The 23,061-nt window shown below is 44.3% G+C and overlaps 1 protein-coding gene across 5 annotated transcripts in view; it reads left to right on the top strand.

Moving 5' to 3' along the window:
* EHBP1 (EH domain binding protein 1) overlaps nucleotides 1-23,061 on the top strand; it is a 249,130-nt gene that overhangs the window by 72,840 nt on the left and 153,229 nt on the right. For all 5 annotated transcript variants that reach the window (XM_075266974.1, XM_075266972.1, XM_075266971.1 and 2 more), the window contains 2 exons: nucleotides 1,247-1,493; nucleotides 8,971-9,157. In XM_075266974.1, coding sequence (XP_075123075.1) covers nucleotides 1,247-1,493; nucleotides 8,971-9,157 — 434 coding nt within the window. The remainder of the gene's footprint in view (nucleotides 1-1,246; nucleotides 1,494-8,970; nucleotides 9,158-23,061) is intronic.

Here is a 23,061-nt window from a genome sequence, read left to right as displayed (position 1 = left end):
CACTCCAGCCCTGCAGATAGATAGGTTACTGTCACCAGACCCAGTATATCACCCCAGCCCTGCAGATAGATAGGTTACTGTCACCAGAACCAGCATATCACCCCAGCCCTGCAGATAGGTTACTGTCACCAGAACCAGCATATCACCCCAGCCCTGTAGATAGATAGGTTACTGTCACCAGACCCAGCATATCACCCCAGCCCTGCAGATAGATAGGTTACTGTCACCAGACCCCAGCATATCACTCCAGTCCTGCAGATAGATAGGTTACTGTCACCAGACCCAGCATATCACCCCAGCCCTGAAGATAGATAGGTTACTGTCACCAGACCCAGCATATCACCCCAGCCCTGCAGATAGATGGGTTACTGTCACCAGAACCAGCATATCACCCCAGCCCTGCAGATAGATAGGTTACTGTCACCAGAACCAGCATATCACCCCAGCCCTGCAGATAAATAGGTTACTGTCTCCAGAACCAGCATATCACCCCAGCCCTGCAGATAGATAGGTTACTGTCACCAGTCCCAGCATATCACCCCAGCCCTGCAGATAGGTTACTGTCACCAGTACCAGTATATCACCCCATGCCTGCAGATAGATAGGTTACTGTCACCAGAACCAGCATATCACCCCAGTCCTGCAGATAGATAGGTTACTATCACCAGACCCAGCATATCACCCCAGCCCTGCAGATAGATAGGTTACTGTCACCAGAACCAGCATATCACCCCAGCCCTGCAGATAGATAGGTTACTGTCACCAGAACCAGCATATCACCCCAGCCCTGCAGATAGATAGGTTACTGTCACCAGAACCAGCATATCACCCCAGCCCTGCAGATAGATAGGTTACTGTCACCAGTACCAGTATATCACCCCATGCCTGCAGATAGATAGGTTACTGTCACCAGACCCAGCATATCACCCCAGTCCTGCAGATAGATAGGTTACTGTCACCAGACCCAGCATATCACCCCAGCTCTGCAGGTAGATAGGTTACTGTCACCAGACCCAGCATATCACCCCAGCCCTGCAGATAGATAGGTTAGTGTCACCAGAACCAGCATATCACCCCAGCCCTGCAGATAGATAGGTTAGCGTCACCAGACCCAGCATATCACCCCAGCTCTGCAGGTAGATAGGTTACTGTCACCAGACCCAGCATATCACCCCAGCTCTGCAGGTAGATAGGTTACTGTCATCTAAATTTAAACTGCTTTTTCTATGATTTTTCTCTGTTTTAGACACTACTATTGAGAAATCCCCATTAAAAGTGGAGGAGCCATTTGATGATTATAACCCATTTAAAGAACCTGAGCCCACAACTTATCGAAACCCTTTCGATGAGCCAGATCCAGGGCCTGACCTGGCTATTGAACTCCATAAAGAATCCCCTCCACAGCCAGCGAAGAGGAAGAACGCCAGACCCGTGGACATGACCAAATACCTGTACGCTAACAAAGGCCGACAGGAGGAGGATGAGCTTGATGAGTGAGTGGAATCTATATACACCTTATACACCTTTATATCACCTGATGAATTCAGGCTTTCACTATATAAGCAGAAGTTTTTCTTAAAACAACATGGCAAGTCCAGAAACCGTGTTTGACAAAGGAACATTTGATATGTGGAGGTGAAATGGAGACGTTAAGCCACCTGACACACACGAATCTTCTGCAAAAATGAGTTGTACACATTGGAAAGCTGCCGACTATTCAGAGACACTTCACAAATACTGAGCGCTTTTACACCCCCATATTAATACATAGGCCTCAGTGTTCAGCCCTAGTCAAGCGGATAAAATTCACCGCCGCCGCATGCTATCACACGTAACAGGTTTTATACATTTCCCTTTGGGAATCCAAATTTATCCTTAGGCTTTATTCAGACAACCGGATGCAAATCGGACTTGAAAACCAGTTGTTTTTTTATGGCCGATTCCTGTCAGTGCGAGACTGGTTTTCATAGATCCTTCATGGACTTGAGTCTATTGAGGGTCCCTGAGAACAGGCGAAAATAGGACAGGTTCTGTCCTGTAATGGGTTATTAAAAAAATTCAGTGGAAAAAAAAAAAAACATGTGAAAAGGTTTCGATTATAACGCAGACAGCGGCCGTCACATGTACAACGAGACTAGCACTATACACAGAACCTGTTCCGTCGATTAGGGATACATTATGGACCAGGGGTTCAGTGTCCCAAATCGCCCTGTTGTAAAGCCATCCTTACCCCCCAAAAAAAAACACCTTGAGCCTAAGGCCCCACAGGACGATCCACAGCTATAAAGCGCTGAGGACAAAACAGCAGCAACGCATCACGGTTCAGCGCTTTAAGCAGAAAGTTTGCAGAGTTTTCCTCCATGGACTTTCTGTTTCAATTTTATTTATGGGGAAACCGCTGGCGTTTCCGTGGATATAATGGACATGCTGCGATTTCCAAAACTGCGCTGGTTTTGGAAATCATGGCGTGTCTGCGCTGCAGTTTTTAGTGAGCATGGGATTTGCAAGAATCCCATCCTGCGGCACTTCCGCTGCAGGCAAATCGCGGCATTTCCGAATTGTGGGGCCCCGGCCTTATCTAGAGGGGAGTCCGATGAGTATGATTGGACTCCTTTCTGGTGCTCCCAGCGCAGTGCTACAGTGAGGCCAGGGATATGAACCCCCATCTTCACTGCGCATGTGCCCGAGATCTTGCGCATACGCACTTAAGCCCTGGTGCACTTCTATGTCTTCAGTGCACCGCAGGGGCAGCATGAGGATTATACAGCGGCAGGATGAAGATAAAGCGGTTTTAATTTCATTGCAGGCACAGATCTCTGTGCAATAGGGCGATTAGGACCTGTATGTGGTTTAGTGTCCCAAATCACCCTGACCACGGGGGTGTCCAACTCTGCTCAGCGTCACCTGTGCTTTTCCTTTAAGGGGCTTCCAGACTCCTCTAATGGCCGCTTATCTCCTGGTAGAAGAAAGGTGAAGTGTGATAAAATTCTGCAGCCCAATCTGTCCTTCATTGGATGTTATTTGTCAGCAGGATTCGGGACTTTCTTTCTGTGTGTACAGGTGCAGGGCCGCTACCATGTTGTCCTAGTAGCCATTGGTTCCCGGACCCCTAGGATTTCTCTGGCCTTATCACATTGGTACCTTTCATGTTCTTTATCATTACAAAGCGGCGCTGACTTCGGTGCAATGACGGCTTTGTCACACTATATGACTTGCCCTGTGTTACGACACAGGAAAGATCCTCCTTAAAGGGGAAGTCCAGATCCAGCAATAAATATTCCCAATATAATTTCCGTATTGATTCCTCAGGAGTCTCTAGATTTCTGCTTCTGCCTTACAATGGAGACTTTCATATTTACTCCCAAGCAACAAAAATCTGTCCTGGTTGTTTGGGGGACAAACAGGTGAAGGGTTCATTTTTGGAATAGACCTACTCCTTTAACTATGTAGCGTAAGGCCGTGTTTAGACTGCAGGTAATCTTTGTAGTTTATATGATAGAAGTTCTGGATAGGTCGCCAGTTCTGGAGCCCGTGACACACGACATCCTTTTATAGGGTTAATGATATTGGCAGGTTAACCCTTCATTCACCAGAATATTATCGCAGTAACAGTTACTTATAATGTAATATAAAGTAGCGGGCGTGTGAGTATTATGTAACAAGATTTTCTATAGAGATCTAATCCTTCTAATTGATTTTGCATAAAAGATAGAATTTTGGTTTTATTAGCCGTGACCATAAACCTCCACGTATCGACCTTCACGGGGGTCTTTATCACGCGTGCGCGGTTGTAATACTCCAGGGTTCTCAAACCTGTGCTGTATGCTCTAGGCCTCATCTGTAGACCTGACCATTAACAATAAGACTTTGTTTGGCGAGCTAACTCTTCCTGTAATAGGTAGCAATGGCGGCTCATTGAGGTCTATGGGAGAGTTTTCTAGACCTGCTTTGTGCAGGGGCTGAGCTGTAACATCATCTATTGTCAGAAATGAAGGTCTTGTGTGATCTCGTTGGTCGGGGCCTCTCTGGTATTGAGTGGAGGATCAGCGCTGGAGGATTACATAGAGTTGGCACTTTTGGATGTGGTCGTCTGGCAGAGCGCCCAGCGTGGATGGTGACGTTGCTGCCAGTCTTCCAGTTGCTGCCCGTCCAGCACATTACTGGTGTCATGTCCGGCCTTAGCCATCAGGGATCGGGGTCTGTTCCACCAATGTGATGTTCTATCGTTGTAGCTTTAATAAGGTGAGGACATGGACAACTTAGAAACTTAGAAATATTTGAGGCATTATACTATGAGGGAGGCATTATAATATTGGGGAGTCACAAGGGAGCATTATTCTTTCTGGTAGGAACCAAGGGGCTTTAGGCGTTATGCAGATGACGGTTTCCAGGCCTTGCTCATACGGCATGTATAATAATATAATAATAATAAATTTTATTTCTATAGCGCCAACATATTCCGCATCGCTGTACAATCTGTAGCGTTCAAATACAGACAGAAAGAGACATTACAAAGAAAGTCGTTTCACACAATGGGACTGAGGGCCCTGCTCACAAGAGCTTACAATCTATGAGGTAGAGGGGGTGACACAAGAGGTAGCAGGGGCGGTATTGCTTATGCATATGGCTTCATGTGAATTCATTGAGCACATGGCCACATAATGGACAGGAATAGGATCTGTCCTGAGATTTGCTCACGGCCCCATACACGGCAGCCATAGAGATGAATGGGTCACTTCGCTAGCTTTGAAAAACCTCATACTAATGGGACTTTATACTGTGGGTGCACTAAGGCGCCATTATATTGTATGGGGGAATAAGAGGGCATTATACTGTGTGGGCACTAAGGTGTCATTATATTGTATGGAGGAATAAGAGGGCATTATACTGTGTGGGTGCACTAAGGGGGCATTATAGTGTATGGAGGAATAAGAGGACATTATACTGTGTGGGGGCACTAAGGCGCCATTATAGTGTATGGGGGAATAAGAGGGCATTATACTGTGTGGGTGCATTAAGGCGTCATTTTATCGTATGGGGGAATAAGAGGGCATTATACTGTGTGGGTGCACTAAGGCGCCATTATATTGTATGGGGGAATAAGAGGGCATTATACTGTGTGGGCACTAAGGTGTCATTATATTGTATGGGGGAATAAGAGGGCATTATACTGTGTGGGTGCATTAAGGCGTCATTATAGTGTATGGGGGAATAAGAGGGCATTATACTGTGTGGGCACTAAGGCGCCATTATATTGTATGGGGGAATAAGAGGGCATTATACTGTGTGGGTGCACTAAGGGGGCATTATAGTGTATGGAGGAATAAGAGGGCATTATACTGTGTGGGGGCACTAAGGCGCCATTATATTGTATGGGGGAATAAGAGGGCATTATACTGTGTGGGTGCACTAAGGGGGCATTATAGTGTATGGGGGAATAAGAGGGCATTATACTGTGTGGGTGCACTAAGGCGCCATTATATTGTATGGGGGAATAAGAGGGCATTATACTGTGTGGGTGCACTAAGGCGCCATTATATTGTATGGGGGAATAAGAGGGCATTATACTGTGTGGGTGCACTAAGGCGCCATTATATTGTCGAAGTAAAATCCCGCGTCAACCAGGCGGTTTCAATAAAATGTAACTTTTGTTCTTTATCCAATAAAACAGTTACTTAGTAACCACAGAGAGTTGGTTAATGGTGTAGTAACATAGCAGGGCTACACGTTTCGGAACAGGTTATGTTCCTTCCTCATTATGTTGTATGGGGGAATAAGAGGGCATTACAGTGTGTGGGTGCACTAATTTGTCATTATATAGTATGGGGGTATAAGAGGGCATTATACTGTGTGGGTGCACTAAGGCGTCATTATATCGTATGGAGGAATAAGAGGACATTATACTGTGTGGGGGCACTAAGGCGCCATTATAGTGTATGGGGGAATAAGAGGGCATTATACTGTGTGGGTGCAGATGAAGGGGTCGGGGCCAATTACACCAATATCCCTTATCCTGGGCCTGCATGTCACTATTAGGATGATCTATTACCATACAAATCTGTCAACCTTTGGGTTTTTTAGGCCGTAATTTTTTTTGTAGTTTTTGTCCGTTCCGGCGCTTTGTGCATGTGATATTCTTACCAGTCCTATATTGTAGTCTGCGGGATATTGTGATCTGCTTATGTAAATCTGGTCTCCTTCCCTTTGTGCGAGTCCTTACGTCTGAGTAAGATGTTCATCGCTGGTTTGACTCTTGGGCTAACTCGATTTGTGACACCTCAGAAGTGGCTGCGGCCCTGCCGAAATCTAATACTCTCCACATACTCCTGATTGCATTAAGGGTTTAGCGGGAAGGGACGGGTTGTGTAGGGGTGAAAAAAATAATACATTTGATGGATTACAACCTCTCAGTCAGGAAAATTTCTATTCCCCATTTCCAAATTGCTCCATATGTTTTTTGTCCGGTGATTTTTTATTTTTTTTCCCATTAGCCATATTAGCCTCTGTGCTCTCCGGTGCTCGATGTGATGCAAATGGGCTTTTTAATTTACTGACGGGGAAGCAGGTCGCAGCCTTAATGTCTCACAATTAGATTTGCTGCAGCCTTAGTAATAAGACGCCCGGTCCTGGAGATTGTGCAAAGCCTTTCGAGAAGTGCGACGCGCGCGTGTGCTCATTTACAAGCGGTTACGTCTTATATCGCTTTCTGTTTTTATAATGATTACTTGTGTATATTGCAGGTTTTATTTTATTGTATTTTTGGGGGGATAATAAGGTACCAAACGTTATACTATAGCTAGGCCATCAGGTGTACATTAAAAATAGAAAAAAACCTCACTTATACTAAGCTGGGATAGTGCGCACAATGCCGGGTATCTAAACACAAGATGATAATGTGCACTTGGGGTCTGTTCACACTGCAGAATTTGGGGATAATGTCACTCCCTTCTCAGGCGTGTGGAGTCTTACAAAAAGCCATTTTAGCTCTACTGTGGGGATTATGGGAAAAATATGCAAATCTGTTTCCCAAGAAGAATTTGTATAAGCTACAAAATGCATCTCTGTGTGACTGGAGCTCTAGTACTTGTATAGCCACTCCTGAGCTTGACAAGTAGCGCACTTTGTCCAGCCCGTAGAAGTGATTGGTCAGGGGTCAGGCGTGCACAAGGGGCTCTAAGAATAATATCTCCCTCCCCCCACCAACCTTCATGATCACTGGGGCACACCTAGCAATGAGACACTTGCTGTTCTGTAGATAGGGAGTAAGGTCTCACCGACACAAATATCCTCATTATCCCCAATTACAAATAAAAGTACGGACTCCTACATTTCTATGGCCCCATACACACACACCTTGCAAAAACCACAGCTACGTCCGGGCCGTAGAAAAGAGACAAAAAATACGGGGCTTGAGGTCTTGGTCCTATTACTGCGAAAACCCCTTTTAGGCTGAGGCCCCACGTTGCAGAAATGCAGCTTTTTTGTTGCAGATTTTGCTGCGGTTTTATGAGCCAAAGCCAGGAGTGTATGGAGCAGAAGGAAGACGTATAAGAACTTCCTATAGATTGCCCATTCCGTTTGTAGCCACTCTTGGCTTTGGCTCAAAAAACGCAACAAAATCTGCAACAAAAAAAAGCTGCGTTTCTGCAACGTGGGACCTCAAACCTAAATGTTCCCCTTGTGGCAGTCCAGTGTGTGTGGCAAATATTCAGCAGCTGAGCATTTCACCCTAATGGAGTTTTAGGTTTTGTTTTTTACATCTCAAAAAAAGATAATTAAAAAAAAAAAAAAGTCTCCCTCACCGTGTATTTTGGCGTCCCGTATTTTGTTGTCCCGTTTGTCCCAACCGTCCTGGGCCGTGCCTCTGCCCTTCTTTGTCTCCTTCAGCTCACATTGCTGATCTACAGGTACACGGCACAGAAGTCCTGACTGTCGGCCAAATTTTATTTTAGCGGATAAGAAGGCGTTGCAGCTGCCGGAGCCCAGACTGCGAGATTTTCACTCTCCTTTAAAGGGACCCTGTCAGGATAAAATTTTTGGTCTGGTCTCCACTTCTAGAGCAGGAGGAGCCAACAAGATTTAGTGGAACTTGTATCCTGTTCTTTTACATCTCTACTTGTTCTATACTTAGGAGTCCAGTGGGCGGTCCCACTCAATGGCTGACAGCCTCCCTTGTGTGAGTGCACCTATCACAGACCGCTGTCAGCCACCGATAGACCCGCCCCCTGGAGTTGGAGTCCATCAGAATAGTTTTGGATGGAGTTAGAATCAGAGAAGTTTTCGACTGCGAAATAAAACGACTGATGATTTTTAATTCTAATATACAGTTATTAATATCATGTAATTAGGAATTATTTACTATTTCATAGGAATTCACTTCCTCTGTAGGAGTTTGCAGACCTCCGCTTGCTGTCAGTGTACAGGGACTGTCCTGTGAGGCCGGCGCTCTGCTTGCTGTCAGTGTACAGGGACTGTCCTGTGAGGCCGGCGCTCTGCTTGCTGTCAGTGTACAGGGACTGTCCTGTGAGGCCGGCGCTCTGCTTGCTGTCAGTGTACAGGGACTGTCCTATGAGGCCGGCGCTCTGCTTGCTGTCAGTGTACAGGGACTGTCCTATGAGGCCGGTGCTCTGCTTGCTGTCAGTGTACAGGGACTGTCCTGTGAGGCCGGCGCTCCGCTTGCTGTCAGTGTACAGGGACTGTCCTGTGAGGCCGGCACTCTGCTTGCTGTCAGTGTACAGGGACTGTCCTGTGAGGCCGGCACTCCGCTTGCTGTCAGTGTACAGGGACTGTCCTGTGAGGTCGGCGCTCCGCTTGCTGTCAGTGTACAGGGACTGTCCTGTGAGGCCGGCGCTCCGCTTGCTGTCAGTGTACAGGGACTGTCCTGTGAGGCCGGCACTCTGCTCGCGCTGTTTCGTTACGTCTTAATGAAGTCGTCTTCCTGTTTTTTATTCTTTATATTTTCCTGTCTAGATCCAACCCATTCTTTGAACCAAAAGAGGATCCGGTCCGGAGCTGGCCTATTAAAGAGTCTGAGCAGGAGAAGAAGATGAAGAGGAAGGCTCCAGCTCCTCCCGCACCCACACCAAAGAAAGAGGAACCTCCACGCACCCCGCTCTCTGCCCCTGCAGCCAAGGAGCTCGCTGCCGCCTCCCCTAAGGTACATACAGGATAGATATGTTCGTATCCGATTCCTTCTGGTGAATTAAAGGGCAATTCCATAAAATGCCAAACGTGAGAGCCACTCCTCTTATTGGTTCTCTGTTTCTAGGAATGCTGAGTGACAACTTGTACGGTCACCATTGTGGCTTTCACAGGGGTTGTTGCGCAGCAATAGACAGTGTGAGATCTGTCACGGGGTAACTAGGCGGATTTGTGAAACATGTGTGAATTGCAATCTTTGCTACTTGTGGGTACGTCTTCTGCACATGTGCAAAGCTCCACTCAGTATATCATGTGTAATATATACTTAGGCCCTATCTACAGGATCAGTATCAGATCGGTGGGGTCGGACACCGGGACACCAGTCAGCTGATTGTACAAGGTTTATGGCCTGAAGCCGTGTATGGGAGCAGAACTTCATCTTCTGACGTCAACACCACAGTGTACAGAGCCAGAATCTGCAGGAGCCGTACACTGTAACAGAGCAGCTGCCCACTATATACCTTACATACGTCATCTGATCTGAGTGATGGAACATGGTGGTGGGTGGTGGACCCCGCCGATCTGATACTGGGGACCTATCCTGTGCATCGGTCATCAGTAACCATTACACCGGGGTCACAGACATCTTTTAAAGGGGATTGTGAAGGTTTAGCTAAAGTGGTTGTAAAGTTATAGCATATCACACGGAGACTTCAGCTGCCCCCTGCCCATCTAGGTTGTATTCTAGCTTGTAGACCCTCGCTGTGTAGGAGTCAGTAAAGGAGTCAGTGCGACTGGAGCAGGGACACGGCTACTACTAAGGCTTTCTTCACATTAGCTTTGCAGACTGCATTAAGAGTCTCTGGCACAGATCTGTCAGATGAAAGTCCTACGAGCCCAATTGTTTGTCCAGCGATTTCGATTTAAAAGGCCAGACACCCTATGGACCCAGGTATAGTCAGTGGGGACCCTCGAGAGCCCTTTATGTCCATCATAGCGTATCCTTTTTTTTTTTTTCTGTTTTTCTGGTCCGTCTCCTTCTAAATATTTAGGTGTGAACCTGGCGTAATAAATATCTAGCAGGAAGCTAAAAATGTTGTAAAGTGACAACCTCCCCTCACTGATCCCCCGCCGCTCCTGTCCTGCCACTTCCTGGTCCCTGCTGGTCTCCATCTCCACATGCAGATCACTATGAGACCAGTGAATGGCTGAGCCGGATTTCCTAGACCAGCAGGGACCTTCCAAGTAGCAGAGGATCTAGAACAGGGGTCCTCAAACTTTTCAAACAGTGAGCCGGAGGCAGAGCAGGTCGCACAGACATCAGGAGCGGTGCCCTCCAATAGGTAAAGTGAAGTGCGCTCCATGGCCTGGCCTGAGCTCCCCAGGAGCTTCATCATAAATGCACGCCTGCCGGCGTTGTCGGCGGGACCAGACAGAAGTGCTTGGCGGGCCGCATGTGGCCCGCGGGCCGCAGTTTGAGGTCCCCTGATCTTGAAGATGCATAGGTACTGCTTTCTATAGATTTGTTTTTAACCCCCTCTAATCGTCCTTGTAGAGCGCAGGACCCATATAGCATTGTGTGTGTTCTAACACTGCCTCGCAACACAAGACGACCTGGCACTGCTCGCAGCATTTTTATGTAACTAAATACTTCAAGGATCCTCATCCAGGTTAAGAGATGTCATTGCCAGAAGATTTGCATCGGCTTTACATGTGCTAACAATCCTCAAGTCAGTCATTTCTGCTTGTGTAAAGTCTCCATACGTGTCCCTGCAATGCCGGCCATAGCGTCCTGTTCTGCATTACACCAGTAGGGGGCTCCTTAAGGCTGAGATATAAGACATAGAAGGAACAGATGCATCACCGAATGGCAGGAGGAGACGGTCCCTCAATTCTTACATGACATTCACCTGCAGTCTGTAGGAAAAGCAAGAAAACCTTATAGTATTTATATACATTACACACACACACACACACACACACACACACACATATAGTATATACATATATATATATATATATATATATATATATACACACGGAATAGAAATCAGTCATGATGTCACTGATCGATCTATGGATGGGGCTGATTGTGTCAATATAACTAAACTGACTGATTGGGGGAGGGCCGTTTAGGGGGGAAAAGAAACATTGTTTCAAAGTTTGGCCAAATTGGAAAAATTTGACCAGTCATTCGTCCAATCATGTTAAACGTTTTTATTTTATTAGTGACCAAAGGTTGAAATGCTTCAGATATATATATATATATATATATATATATATATATATATATATATATATATATATATATACACAAACATGTTTACTCGCCTCTCCCTGGGCCTCCTTTTCCAGTGGTGTCAGGTCCAGTCTACAGCTTACAGGCCCCAGTGCTGCTTGTGCCAGGTGACCAAGGCAGCCAATCACAGGCCTCAGCAGTGACCTCTTCACAAACAGGAGGTCACAGCAGTCAGGGGCTGTTTGTGAAGAGGTCACAGCTGAAGCTTGTGATTGGCTGTAGCTGTCTCCTCACTGATGACATCATCTGTGGGACCTTTATACAGAAGACCAGGGCTGCCCCAATGGAAACAGAGGCCAGGGGAGAGGCGAGTAAAAGTGTTTTATTTTTATGTCCCCTTCAGGTGCCCTATTAAATATTGAATGACGTTTTTTAGCAGTTTTTTTTTTCAGTACTGATTAACATATAGAATATATATATATATATATATATATATATATATATATATATATAATAATAATTATTATTATTATTATTATTATTATTATTATTATTATTATTATTAGTTTTTATTTTAATTTTTTTTTTTTTTGTGCATCACTTGGCCTCTGTCTGGCTAATGTAACCCTATGGGCACCAGCATGTATAGCACGATGCCATTTGCAGACTTCCTCCAGGCCTATTGTACATGTACCGGAGTCAGTCTTGTGATGGGCAGCTAGGCCATGCCTGGATCCTGCGTACACCAGGTATTGAGTGACAAGTGCGGAGCTTTTCCTCTTCCTTGCCTGAAGGTTGGGTTTAACCGGTGTTGGCAAATATCTTTAGTCTTGCGCGTACTCACTGTCTGTGCAGTCGTTCAGCCCACGTGCCCTCTGTACACGCACGGGGCCTGGTCACATCGCGCCATCTCCACCTTCAGAATATTTCTTTTTTATGTTTTCATCAAATGATTTTAATCCCTTTAATTTTACCTTTCAAGTTTTGCATTTCGGTGCGGTAATTAGACGTGGCATGAAATAATCGTAAAGTCGTAACAAAAGATTAAAACTAAGGAGCGGGGCCTTCGCGACTCCGACTCGACAATTACATGACGTAGAACAGCTGAGCGCGCTTGTGAAACCTTACCCATAATGTGCCATGCTGCAGCTTGTTTGTAAACACTGCCAAATGTTTCGGGTAATTAGCAATCGGCAATCTGTCCTCAGCCCCGCTGCGAAGATTTATTACCGCCATAGAGAGCTGTACGCGGAGTCATCTGCATTGTCTTACACGGGTATAACATACGGGATTATTACAGTACAGCACTAAAAATATGTGAAATCAGAGAAGCAGAGGAACGCCTGCGGGGGGAGCGTAAATATAAGTCTATCAGGTTTGCTTGTGTGTGCAGCACTTACGGTATTATGTATATTCATGCCTGTCATGTAGGAACATAAGTTATAGCTTTATAAGTGCACCTTACAATGTCTCGGGCTGTTTACATAGCTGTTTGTCCCGATTCCAGTAATAATCGCAGAGTTATGACTTCTCTCCTCCTAAGAACACTCTGAAATTATAGGGGAAAATCACCACGAACGGCTGGAAATATTTCATTTTCTGTCTCGCGCGCCGGATGTGGCGTTCGGAAGATCAGTAATACAGGTCACTCATCACCCCGACTGTCTGAGCCCGGCGCTCGCTTCCTGTCGCCTTGTCCCAGCAGCTGTTACCATGAATCGCAACGATGAGACAGTAAAACCCAGGCTGAGCTTCATCCATTTCTAAGTTTATTCCAAACACTTAAGACGTGGCCGTTAAAGAATAACGTCATCATTTTAATTTTATTATTTTAAGATAATGTTTTAATTAAAATTCTTTATTTAGGCTTCATGTACAGACCAAAGGAGAGATTAGAGAGTAATAAATCAGTTCACACGCTAGTGAGGGCCCAAAGTAAACTTAACCCCTTATTTCATGATGGAGGTTTGGATTCTATATGGAATTGAGGTTTATATAACATTTCAGGACACCCCAGTAGATCCCCCCCCCCCCCCAATCACATTGATCCACCGGTTACCCAGGCCTTAGGTGAGGAGGTTCACTTTGGTAGGACAAGGGAAAAATAGGCAAATCTGTTTCCCAAGATGTAAATCGGAAAATAAAATAAGTCTGCCATTACATCTTTGGAAACAGATTTCTTTTTTTCCCATAATCCCCCCCCAGTGGAGCTAAATTGGCTTTTTGTAAGACTCCACACGCCTGAGAAGGTGGTCTCTCTCCTTAGGGAGTCACATTATCATAATAATTGGTAGGATGGTGCTGCACAATCTATAAGGCTACCCCCCCAATGACCTCAGTGATGGTATGCTCCTACTATAGAGGTATCCCGCTGACTGAGCCGCAGTGCTCACCTAGAAGCCATTGGCTCATAAACTGAAAACTTTAGGAACCGGTTGGCCTCAGTGGTCACGTGCAACGGGGACATTTGCTGGACGAAAGCATTGCAGGGGTAGGAGACATTGGAGCACCAGGGACAGGTGAGGATTTTGTTTTTCCCACCTCCCCAAGCTTACGTTTAATCTTGTACAACTCCTTCTAGAATTAAAAATAAACCCATTACACCATATTCACGTTGACTATAATGGGGTCCGTCAGGTGTCCATTCTTGTTAGACTAAAATCCATGGAGGAGAACATTGTACACGTTAGACCTTTTCATTTGCTGAATTCAGGCCGACGTTGCGACAAGAGATTTGAATGAAGCCTCAAATTATCAAATAAAAATTTAGAAACCGAAAAACAGAATAAACCTAAACTGAACAATTCCCATCCGGTAAACGAGGCAGGCGATGTTCGATATCGTAATAACGGTAACAACCCATAAGTCACATCCCATGGCTCCAGCCTACTATGGCTGACTATGAAGGCCGCCCACTGTGACAAAAAAATACATAAAAAAACACAATAAAACCTCCTCCTTTATTACGCCTGATTTAGTGCTGAACATTTCCATTTTGCTGAGAAATTCCTTGACCTAGGAAAGTCGTCTTCAAGGAATCCCTTTAAGCGCAACACGGGAACTAAATGTAGAAATTCATCAATGTGCGTCCCCGGGGATCTGGTGGGAACCGTCATTGACTTCAGCTTCATTGGCTGTTGAGATAACACTTTGATAGTGGAAAGTGAAGTATCTTTACATTGATCCTCTAAGTGAATTTCTTCAGAATTAAACAGACTCGGCAAAGCTCCACATAGGCTTCATTTTTCATCAAGTATGCAGATCATCGTACGGCGGCTCGGAGCGCACACCCGCCTTATGGTGCTCAATTTGATTTCCGCCACTGGCTTTATCTGGGGACGTGTTGCATACGGCCGGAATCCTGCACGGTAAACAAAGTACTTGTGATGGTCCCGGCACACTAGCCGCATGCTCTGCAGGAACAGTTGTCATGTTTAGCTCCGCGGAGCTCCTACTATCACTTCTCCATTTGTGGAATTCACAATGACCTTTGCATACATAAAGTCAAATAGGATTAAGTCTGGAATTTCTAACAATGGGGAAAAAAGCAACAGATGTAGCCGACATTGAACGTGGAAGGATTGTTGATTTGGAAAGAAGGTTGTTATGTCTTAGTGGTGAGTCTTCCGAACACAGGTCAAAATCTTATATCATGTATGAGAAATAGGGGATTTTTTTTTTTTGAAAGGGAGATTTCAAGGGCACGTACCATGTGGAAAATGCAGTTCAGTCTGCAGGGAGCTGAGCAGGTTGATGTAAGGTTTGTCACCTGAGGACTTTGGTGGCCAACACCTTGAAGACAGTGCCGTGTTCCTCCATCCATTCCTGAATGATTCTTGCATTGTGGCAGAGGCCACTGCCTTTACAATGTATTGCTGCCACGAAGGGGTGCAATTGCTCTACCATGTTTAGGTACTTGACAGTTTGGTTTTTCAACAAACTAACACACAGCGATGTAGAAAGGAACATGGAAAGAGCCACAACATGTGACGATAGTTGTTAAACATCCACATGAATGCAAGGACTCAAGGTTTCCCAGCAGAACTTTGCTCAGGACATCACATTGCCGCCTCTAACTTGCACCTGGCTCTCCGCACCATGTAAAAGAAAACCTCCATCTGACCAGGCCAACGTCTCCCATTGCTCCATGGGCCAGTTCATATGTGAAATGAAGACTCTCTTGATAGTGGAGCCGGGTACTCTGACCAGTCTGCAGATACTCTGCCCCATGCACACGAAGCTCGGGAGGCGCTGTCTATTCTGACGCTTAATGTCAAGAGCCAACATTTGCTTTTTATCAATTTTTGCTATTGTAGCTCTTCTATGGGATCGGACCAAATGATCGAGCTTTCATTCCGCACGTGAATCTGGAGTCTCGGCCTTGTTTCCAGCAGAGCTGCGGCGTTCATAGGCCAAACCATCAACAACTCAATTTTTCCACAGGCCAATTCCGACTTCTGCTCTTACTACTTCATAGATGACTTACCGCCATAGTGATATATATTATATGAGTTCTACAGGATCTAGACCTAGCCACTAAATCTTCAGAATCAAGTGAAAGTAATGATGCAACAATCTATCTAATGGATTATACAGTATCAATAATCACAGAATATATGTTAAAATCATTTTATTTTGAAGCCGGAGACTTAACTTTCTTCTACCTTCACCCCAAGACGGACTCCGCAGTTTCTCGTTCACCGGTTTCCTTCCGTTTATGGTGATATCTAACTAATATATGTTGGATGACTCCATAGAAGCCGCAGTTTTGGAGATTCTCTGATCCAGTCATGTAGACATCACAGTTTTCTGCTGAGACTCCAGATATTTAGCTGTACTCTTCTATAGGTATATAGGGGTCCTGTGCCGTTCATGGGGGCTGTCACATCGGTTTTATTGGCCATATAATGCGCAGACTTACAGATTTCTCTACTTAGTCTTTGTAGCCATTCTCCATAATTGATAGTTCCCAATTTTGGGGCCCTATTCTAGCGCCATTTACCTTTCTAAACAGGACAATCCGTTGCTTGACTGTCCTTGTGATAGATGGATCTTCTGATTCATGGCGGCCTGAACGTGCCCTACCTAGAAGTATAATAGAAGTGTCACTCTCTTGTGGAAATACTTGGACAGTTCATACTTAAAGGAATCCAATCAATCTTCAGCTATTCTGTGATGTAACAAAACTTTAATAGATGTAAATTTATGTCCGTGTAAGCCTCACCTATTAGGCGCTGACACCCTCTAGGACCTGTTTACTATCAATACTGATCAGATAAGAGGTTTTCTTGCAGCCACTTATATCTTCATTCTGACATGTCTTGGCCGAGCCCCAAGGAGCCGCTACTACTTCTTCTACCTTAATGTGCCACTCCTAATATTGAGACACCTTTCTGTGCTTGTGAAATCTCAGCTATGGCTGTTATTATCATCCCAGTGTTAAAAGGTGAAAGATACAAGATAAGAACATTTCACAGGCGCCGGAATCCGCACTTGTGTTTTATGGAAATGAACGATCCTGTGAGTCATTGCAGAAGGTGTTTGTTTTTCTCAAAGGGTTAATTGGCGTGAAAGTAATTATACATGCGGCCGCTCATAATGAGGTTTAGTGTTGGGTTGTATTCACATGTCATTTCTGGCGGTCATACAGTCGATCTTCCAATATTCTCCAGATATCAGAGCAATAATTTAAGTCTAAACCTTCGCATCCATTTTTCTTGAGATGTCAGAAATCCGGGAACCAACAGAAAGAGCAAAAAATAAAATGCAGATGTGCAGGAGATGTTTCCTGAGTCTGATGTCTGCACTTTTGAGCATCATTTTATGGGTTAAATATTAGTATATTCAGTGTCAAAAACTAAAAATACTTTGCCTGACTTATCTTAGCGCAATAATAAATTACAGCCCTGAGCTACAGGCAGACGCTGCTCGGTGTACCTGGAATCAGGCCACAGTGTCTCCTACAGACATGAGCTCTTATAATACGGTGCTTTGGGCTGCATGCTCTTCAGTGCATTAAAGGGGTTGGGAGCAATTCAAGGGGTGACCGTGGGAGGGGTGAAATAAAAAAGGGGCCTATACACCTGTCCCCAGCACTTCATTGTCTGCCGTTGGGGCCCTTTACATCTTGTTTCCAGAAACACCGAGGGTCATGGGACGGAAAGACTGGATCAGCGGCCTCAGCAGTAGCTGGAGAGGGACCAGTGATGTCACTCACATGGTTAAATGTGTCAGCAAGCTTTTACTTTTTTATTTTTTATTTTTAGATTGTGTTACATAGTGATACAAAGTGTTACATAGTGTTAGATTGTGTTACATAGTGATACGTAGTGTTACATAGTGATACGAAGTTACATAGTGTTAGATTGTGTTACATAGTGATACGTAGTGTTACATAGTGTTACATAGTGTTACGCAGTGTTACATATTGTTAGATTGTGTTACCAGCCTTTACTTCTTTTTAATATAAATCCATAGTGCAGGTGAAGGGAACAAACTTTGCAATATAATTCACTAAGGAGAAGTTCCTGAGTCTTTGAGTATTTCTCTCCTTTGCTTGTTATCTAAGGGAGTCTGGTTCATACTCTCACAAACAGATGCATTTACAAAGAAGTCTATGGCAGGAGAGGTGGAAGGACACAGATATGAGGCCGTGTCAATTAACTTAGTCAGAAGAAGGCTGGCTAGTAATCCCTGATAGCCCCGCTGTGTTGTGGAAGCAAAGTGGATGTCTCTGCTTTGAGCAAGTTTCCTCCCCCTTTTCCATAGACGTCTATTGTACATATTTGATGGGGCAGAAAGAGGAAAATAAGTGAAGAAACCGTCGCTTTTCTTTAATAAATTATATTGCCAAGTTTATCTTTACCTGCGCTGTGGATTTAATGAAAAAAATTTAAAGTTTAGTTCTGTTTTAAGTTACTGGAGAAAAAGTCCAGCTTTATAGAAGCCAATGGCAGTTTGTTTTTTTTCTTCTCTTTCCTTGTTTTTTCTTATATGTTTAGGCCTGTCTTTATTTTCTGTATATAACTGTACATAAGCAGCACTGCTTAGACATTGACCCAGCAAGGAATACTCTTAAGATTTCAGCTCTGAAGGTGCGGAACTGTGAGCGCAGCTTAGAAGTTTCTTGTATAGCTGCAGATTTTGAGTTTGGAGACTGCCTTGGGATCCTCATTGGACCTATATTTTTTTGTTGTTGGTTTTCTTCTGCTCATCTGCATTTCACACTTTCAGGTTTGTAAATTCACATCGCTGCTTGAAGCTGCCACCGCCTCGCCAACAAGTCCTGACCTGGATAGCAATTATACCCGATACAGGAGAACCGCGGCACATCGCAGGAAACTCACTGAGAAATAAAACACCGTCTGGGTCATTTTTGTTTTTCCAATTTCCCCAACTTTCTCCTTCTACCCAGGTCTGTCCTGGCTCTTAACACTGAGTGATATTCACGTTCTTATTCTATTAGTGCAGTAATACGTCACATCGGGTTTCCATTGTAGGATCTCTGATTTCTCCCCAATCCCAGATGGGGTCTTTGTAGGAGATTCTGCTTAAAATTGGAGAACTTTTCTCTCCACCAGTTTCAATATAAAAAAAAATCGTCTAACGGGTTTTATTTTCTTTGTTTTTGTTTTTTTGTTTGATATGTAGTGGATCAGGTCTTCATCTTTCGAGTCCTAATGCGGACCCGAACAATGGAGACCTGAGCGCTAGTGTGACCCTAGTGTAAGTTGCCTAACCTTGGAGCCCCATCTCTACCCAGCGGCAGCCCTGACAGCATGAAAAGGACCTTCCAGGCCCTGTCAATAGACGTGTAAAAGCGGAATCCACCTCAACATTACATCCTGTACTTGTTCTATCCAGACATCTCAGTCTTATGGAGAAAATCGGTGAACTGAGGCTTTCTTTTGCAGCACTTCTTGGCGCCCCAGTGATCAGATCTCCAGTGATCTGCCATTTGTCACCAGCGTCATGTCAGTGGATTAAGGGCGATAATAATAAGCCTAAGAGTCTGATCTTTATTACCCTCCAGGATTTGGGGGAATTTGGCGTACGTCAACACACAACAAGATGGTGTCTGCAGTTTATGTGGCACGCACTCCATGAAATCACGCGGTCTAGTATGTGACTGTCTATTGGTATTCTTAGATGTGAGTCGGAGGCAGGAAACCTATATCACGCGGAATACACGTGAGGGTGCAAAAATACCCGACTGCAATATTTTTGCAAAACCTAAATGGTTAATCATTCTCCTAATACTGCGTGTACAACCTCTATACGTTGCATTGGGAGCCGTGATTGCGGTGCTTTTCTCACAGCCGTACATTGTAGTATGGCGGTTTTACAAGATTTTTCTCCACAGCCGTTTAAAACGATTTTCAGCCCTTTGACAGAATAAAGATTATAAGTGAAATGCCTTGTGAGAACGGCATAATTGACACTTAAACAGTAAGGCTGTAAGGATCTTATTAGGTATTCATGTTCTCTTCCATGCTAATCTCTTAACAGACGTGTCCATGCCAGGAGGTGGGTGCTGCCAGCGCTCCCCCTCCCAGACGCAACGTTACTTCATTCAGATAGGAAATGCTGCTGGTGCTTAACCGTAGCCGTGCGTGGCCCGCTGTGATTATATCTGTAGGCAGCTTCTAGTGCCGCCATATTGAAGACGTGGAGTCATGGTCAGTCCAGGCAGCTGTATTATGGGGGGTAACTTCTTCTCAATGTATGGGGCCCTAATAGGGCAAATGTAGAGGTGCAAAAAGTCCTCCAGCTCTGCACAGACACACACAGAGGGAGATTTGTTATACAGTTTACATTGGTGTTATTTCCACCAAATGTATTAAATGTTGCACAATGTATGATAAACTGTGACACATCTAAATCTAAGGCCTTATGCACATACTATGGTGGGTCCCATTTTATTTTTTTTCATCCTGAATGCCTTCTACGTCTGCGCTCCGTTCCGAGCACCTGAAACGCCCTGGGATAGCTCACTCTGCAAAGTGCATGGGGTCTAACACTTTTGTCTTAAGATCTTTCTCCATCTTCTGCACCTCCCTCCTAAAGGAGTGAGACTCCACCAATTTTGCAATAAATTTGCAGATAAATCTGCTGCACGGACCGCTGGACCAGATAACACGGTGGTGTAAAAATGCAAAAAAATGTGTAACGTAGAGATTGGCAACTTTCTTACACCAGAATTCTGTAGTGCACGGCGGGATATTTTGCCCCCAAAGTGTTGGATTCCATGTGACAACAGAAAAAATGGTAGCACCTGCACAGTTAGGATGTGTCTCCTATGGCACCGGAGTCCTTCACCCCAATACACCGCCATATAGTCGTCAGCTTTTTTTTTTTTTTATCAGTTTGGAATTACAAAAATTCTCTGTAGACTTCTAAAAATTTCACACCAATGTTTCCTATAGAAGAAAAAAATAGTAGAAATTAAGACGAGATCATGTGACCAAATTGGATAACAATTCAATTCGCAATCGGGCCACCAAAGTCGCCAAGTCAAAGCCGAATGTGAAAACGGTATTAAATGGTTAATTAAAATAAGATAGTTGGATTAAAGTCTTAGAGTAAGCTGTTGTAATATCAGGAGCTTTGTGTCACAATGAGGCTTTAATATGTTGCTGCTTGTTAGTCCCTTCTATGGTTGGAAGAAGAATCGGGGAAAAAATGTGGAATATTTCTGATTTAACATTTCTATTATTTTTCGGGATCTTTTTGGTCTGTTTTGTTTTTTTCTTTTTGACCAGTTATTTCTGCAAATGCCGAAACCAGTTTTTCCTGAATCAGACTGGTAGCTGACACCTTAATCCCTTCGCTCCCTCGAGGATCTCGGTCTGTTCACAGACAGGATATGCCTTTAAATGAAACGTATTCTTAATGTAGAGGGTTAATTTCTAAACTGCTGAAAGCTTCTTGCGAGTCGGCCAATGTTTTACCTACACGAGCTTTCAAGACGGCGAAATGTGGGAGATCCGGCTGTCAGGACCTGAATCTCACACATATCAGGACTTGTTTAATTCACTGATAGGTTTTTTTTAATGTTGTTACATATAAGGGTAAGTTCACATCTGCGTTTAGCGCGTCCGATCCTTGTAGAACCGAAAGAATGGACGAAACGGTAACAATTCATCAATCTAATGGCGACAACAACGTCAGCAGATCCCATTGACTGTAATGGCGTCAGCAGATCCCATTGACTGTAATGGCGTCAGCAGATCCCATTGACTGTAATGGCGTCAGCAGATCCCATTGACTGTAATGGCGTCAGCAGATCCCATTGACTGTAATGGGCTTCGTTGGGCGCCCACTATTGTCTCTGCACGCTGGACTTTTGTCTGCAGTTTTAGATGGACGAAACCTAAACATGTGAATAGAGACCAAAATGTAATAATGGCAATAAAATAATTTTGCATTGAAAATACAGAAAATCCTGCAGTTTTCACTTTAGCTACTAAGCCAAATAATTGTCTGACACTTCATGTTCTTTAGGTTAGAAGTTATAAAAAGTAACAGGTATCACTGAGGGGTTTTTATTCTTAAAAAAACAAACAAAATTGTCTCCCTGTTAGGCCGCCGTGATGGGCGCGCCTTGTATACCCAGTGGACTGCTTAGATTTTTGGTGGCCACAATTTGCCCAGTTTCCTTATTATTATATATTGAATAGATGTGTTATATTTATAGAATTCTGTCATTGCAATATTTTTTTTTACATTTTTGGAAATAAATTCATTGTTACCTTTCGGGTAAATTCTACTATAGGGGGCTGATACTTATGAGTCTGTTGTATTCACGAGGGGCGCGCTGGTTCCCCCTTGTCCGATTCTCCTCGCCAGTGATTGATGCCGTCTTATATTCTTTGCACCGCTTTTTGTTGTAATAGAACGTTCTCGTGAACGCGGCGAACTCCAATTGAACTTTTATAACACAAACCATTGGGGAAGAGTAACAACATTTTATTGGCACCAGTTTAGGGAGTTTGTCATCTAAAAATTGTGCGAATCCCCTAATTTGGTTTATCAGAATGAGCTGATTGAGAAATGTGCCGTAGATTTTTTTTTCTTGCATATGTAACGTTTTGAAAAAAAACTGCATCCACTTGTATTGTGCTATAAATCTGTCGTGTCTGAACAAGGTCGTCTTATTACCCCTTGAACTTTTGGTTACACCACTTTCTTGTTTTATTGAGTGTACAGCATTGTGATTCTTCTTCTGGACTGCAGATGTTTCTTGGACACTTTTACCCTTCTGATTTGGATATTCTGCCCCTTCTCGGGGTGACCTTACTTGTGCGCTTTTGCTGTAGTTTCCTGGTCTGCATTTGCTCCTATGTTGTTTTTTTTTTTTTTTTTTACGCTAGCTCCTGGTGTGATAACTTGTGTCCTAATCCTGGAAAGTCCATGCGACCTTGCGGTGGGTTCTGATCAAGACTAGGGTTGAGCCCATCTTGAGATTTCAGAATCCGATTTCCGATCATTTTTCAGCCGATCGCAATCATGAAATTTGCTCGATCACCGATCAGGATCCAATCTTTCCCGATCCTCAACCCTAGTCAATGCTTCTCTATGGGAAAAGTCACTTGAGGGTTGAGCCGATCTTGAAATAATCTCCGACCTCAATCCCGCTGGAAAAGATCGGGTCGGAATTCTGATCGCGATCGTGAAATTTA

The sequence above is a fragment of the Leptodactylus fuscus genome, chromosome 3 (assembly GCF_031893055.1).
Source record: "Leptodactylus fuscus isolate aLepFus1 chromosome 3, aLepFus1.hap2, whole genome shotgun sequence".
NCBI lineage: Eukaryota > Metazoa > Chordata > Amphibia > Anura > Leptodactylidae > Leptodactylus > Leptodactylus fuscus.
This window is presented reverse-complemented; position numbering and strand designations above follow the sequence as displayed.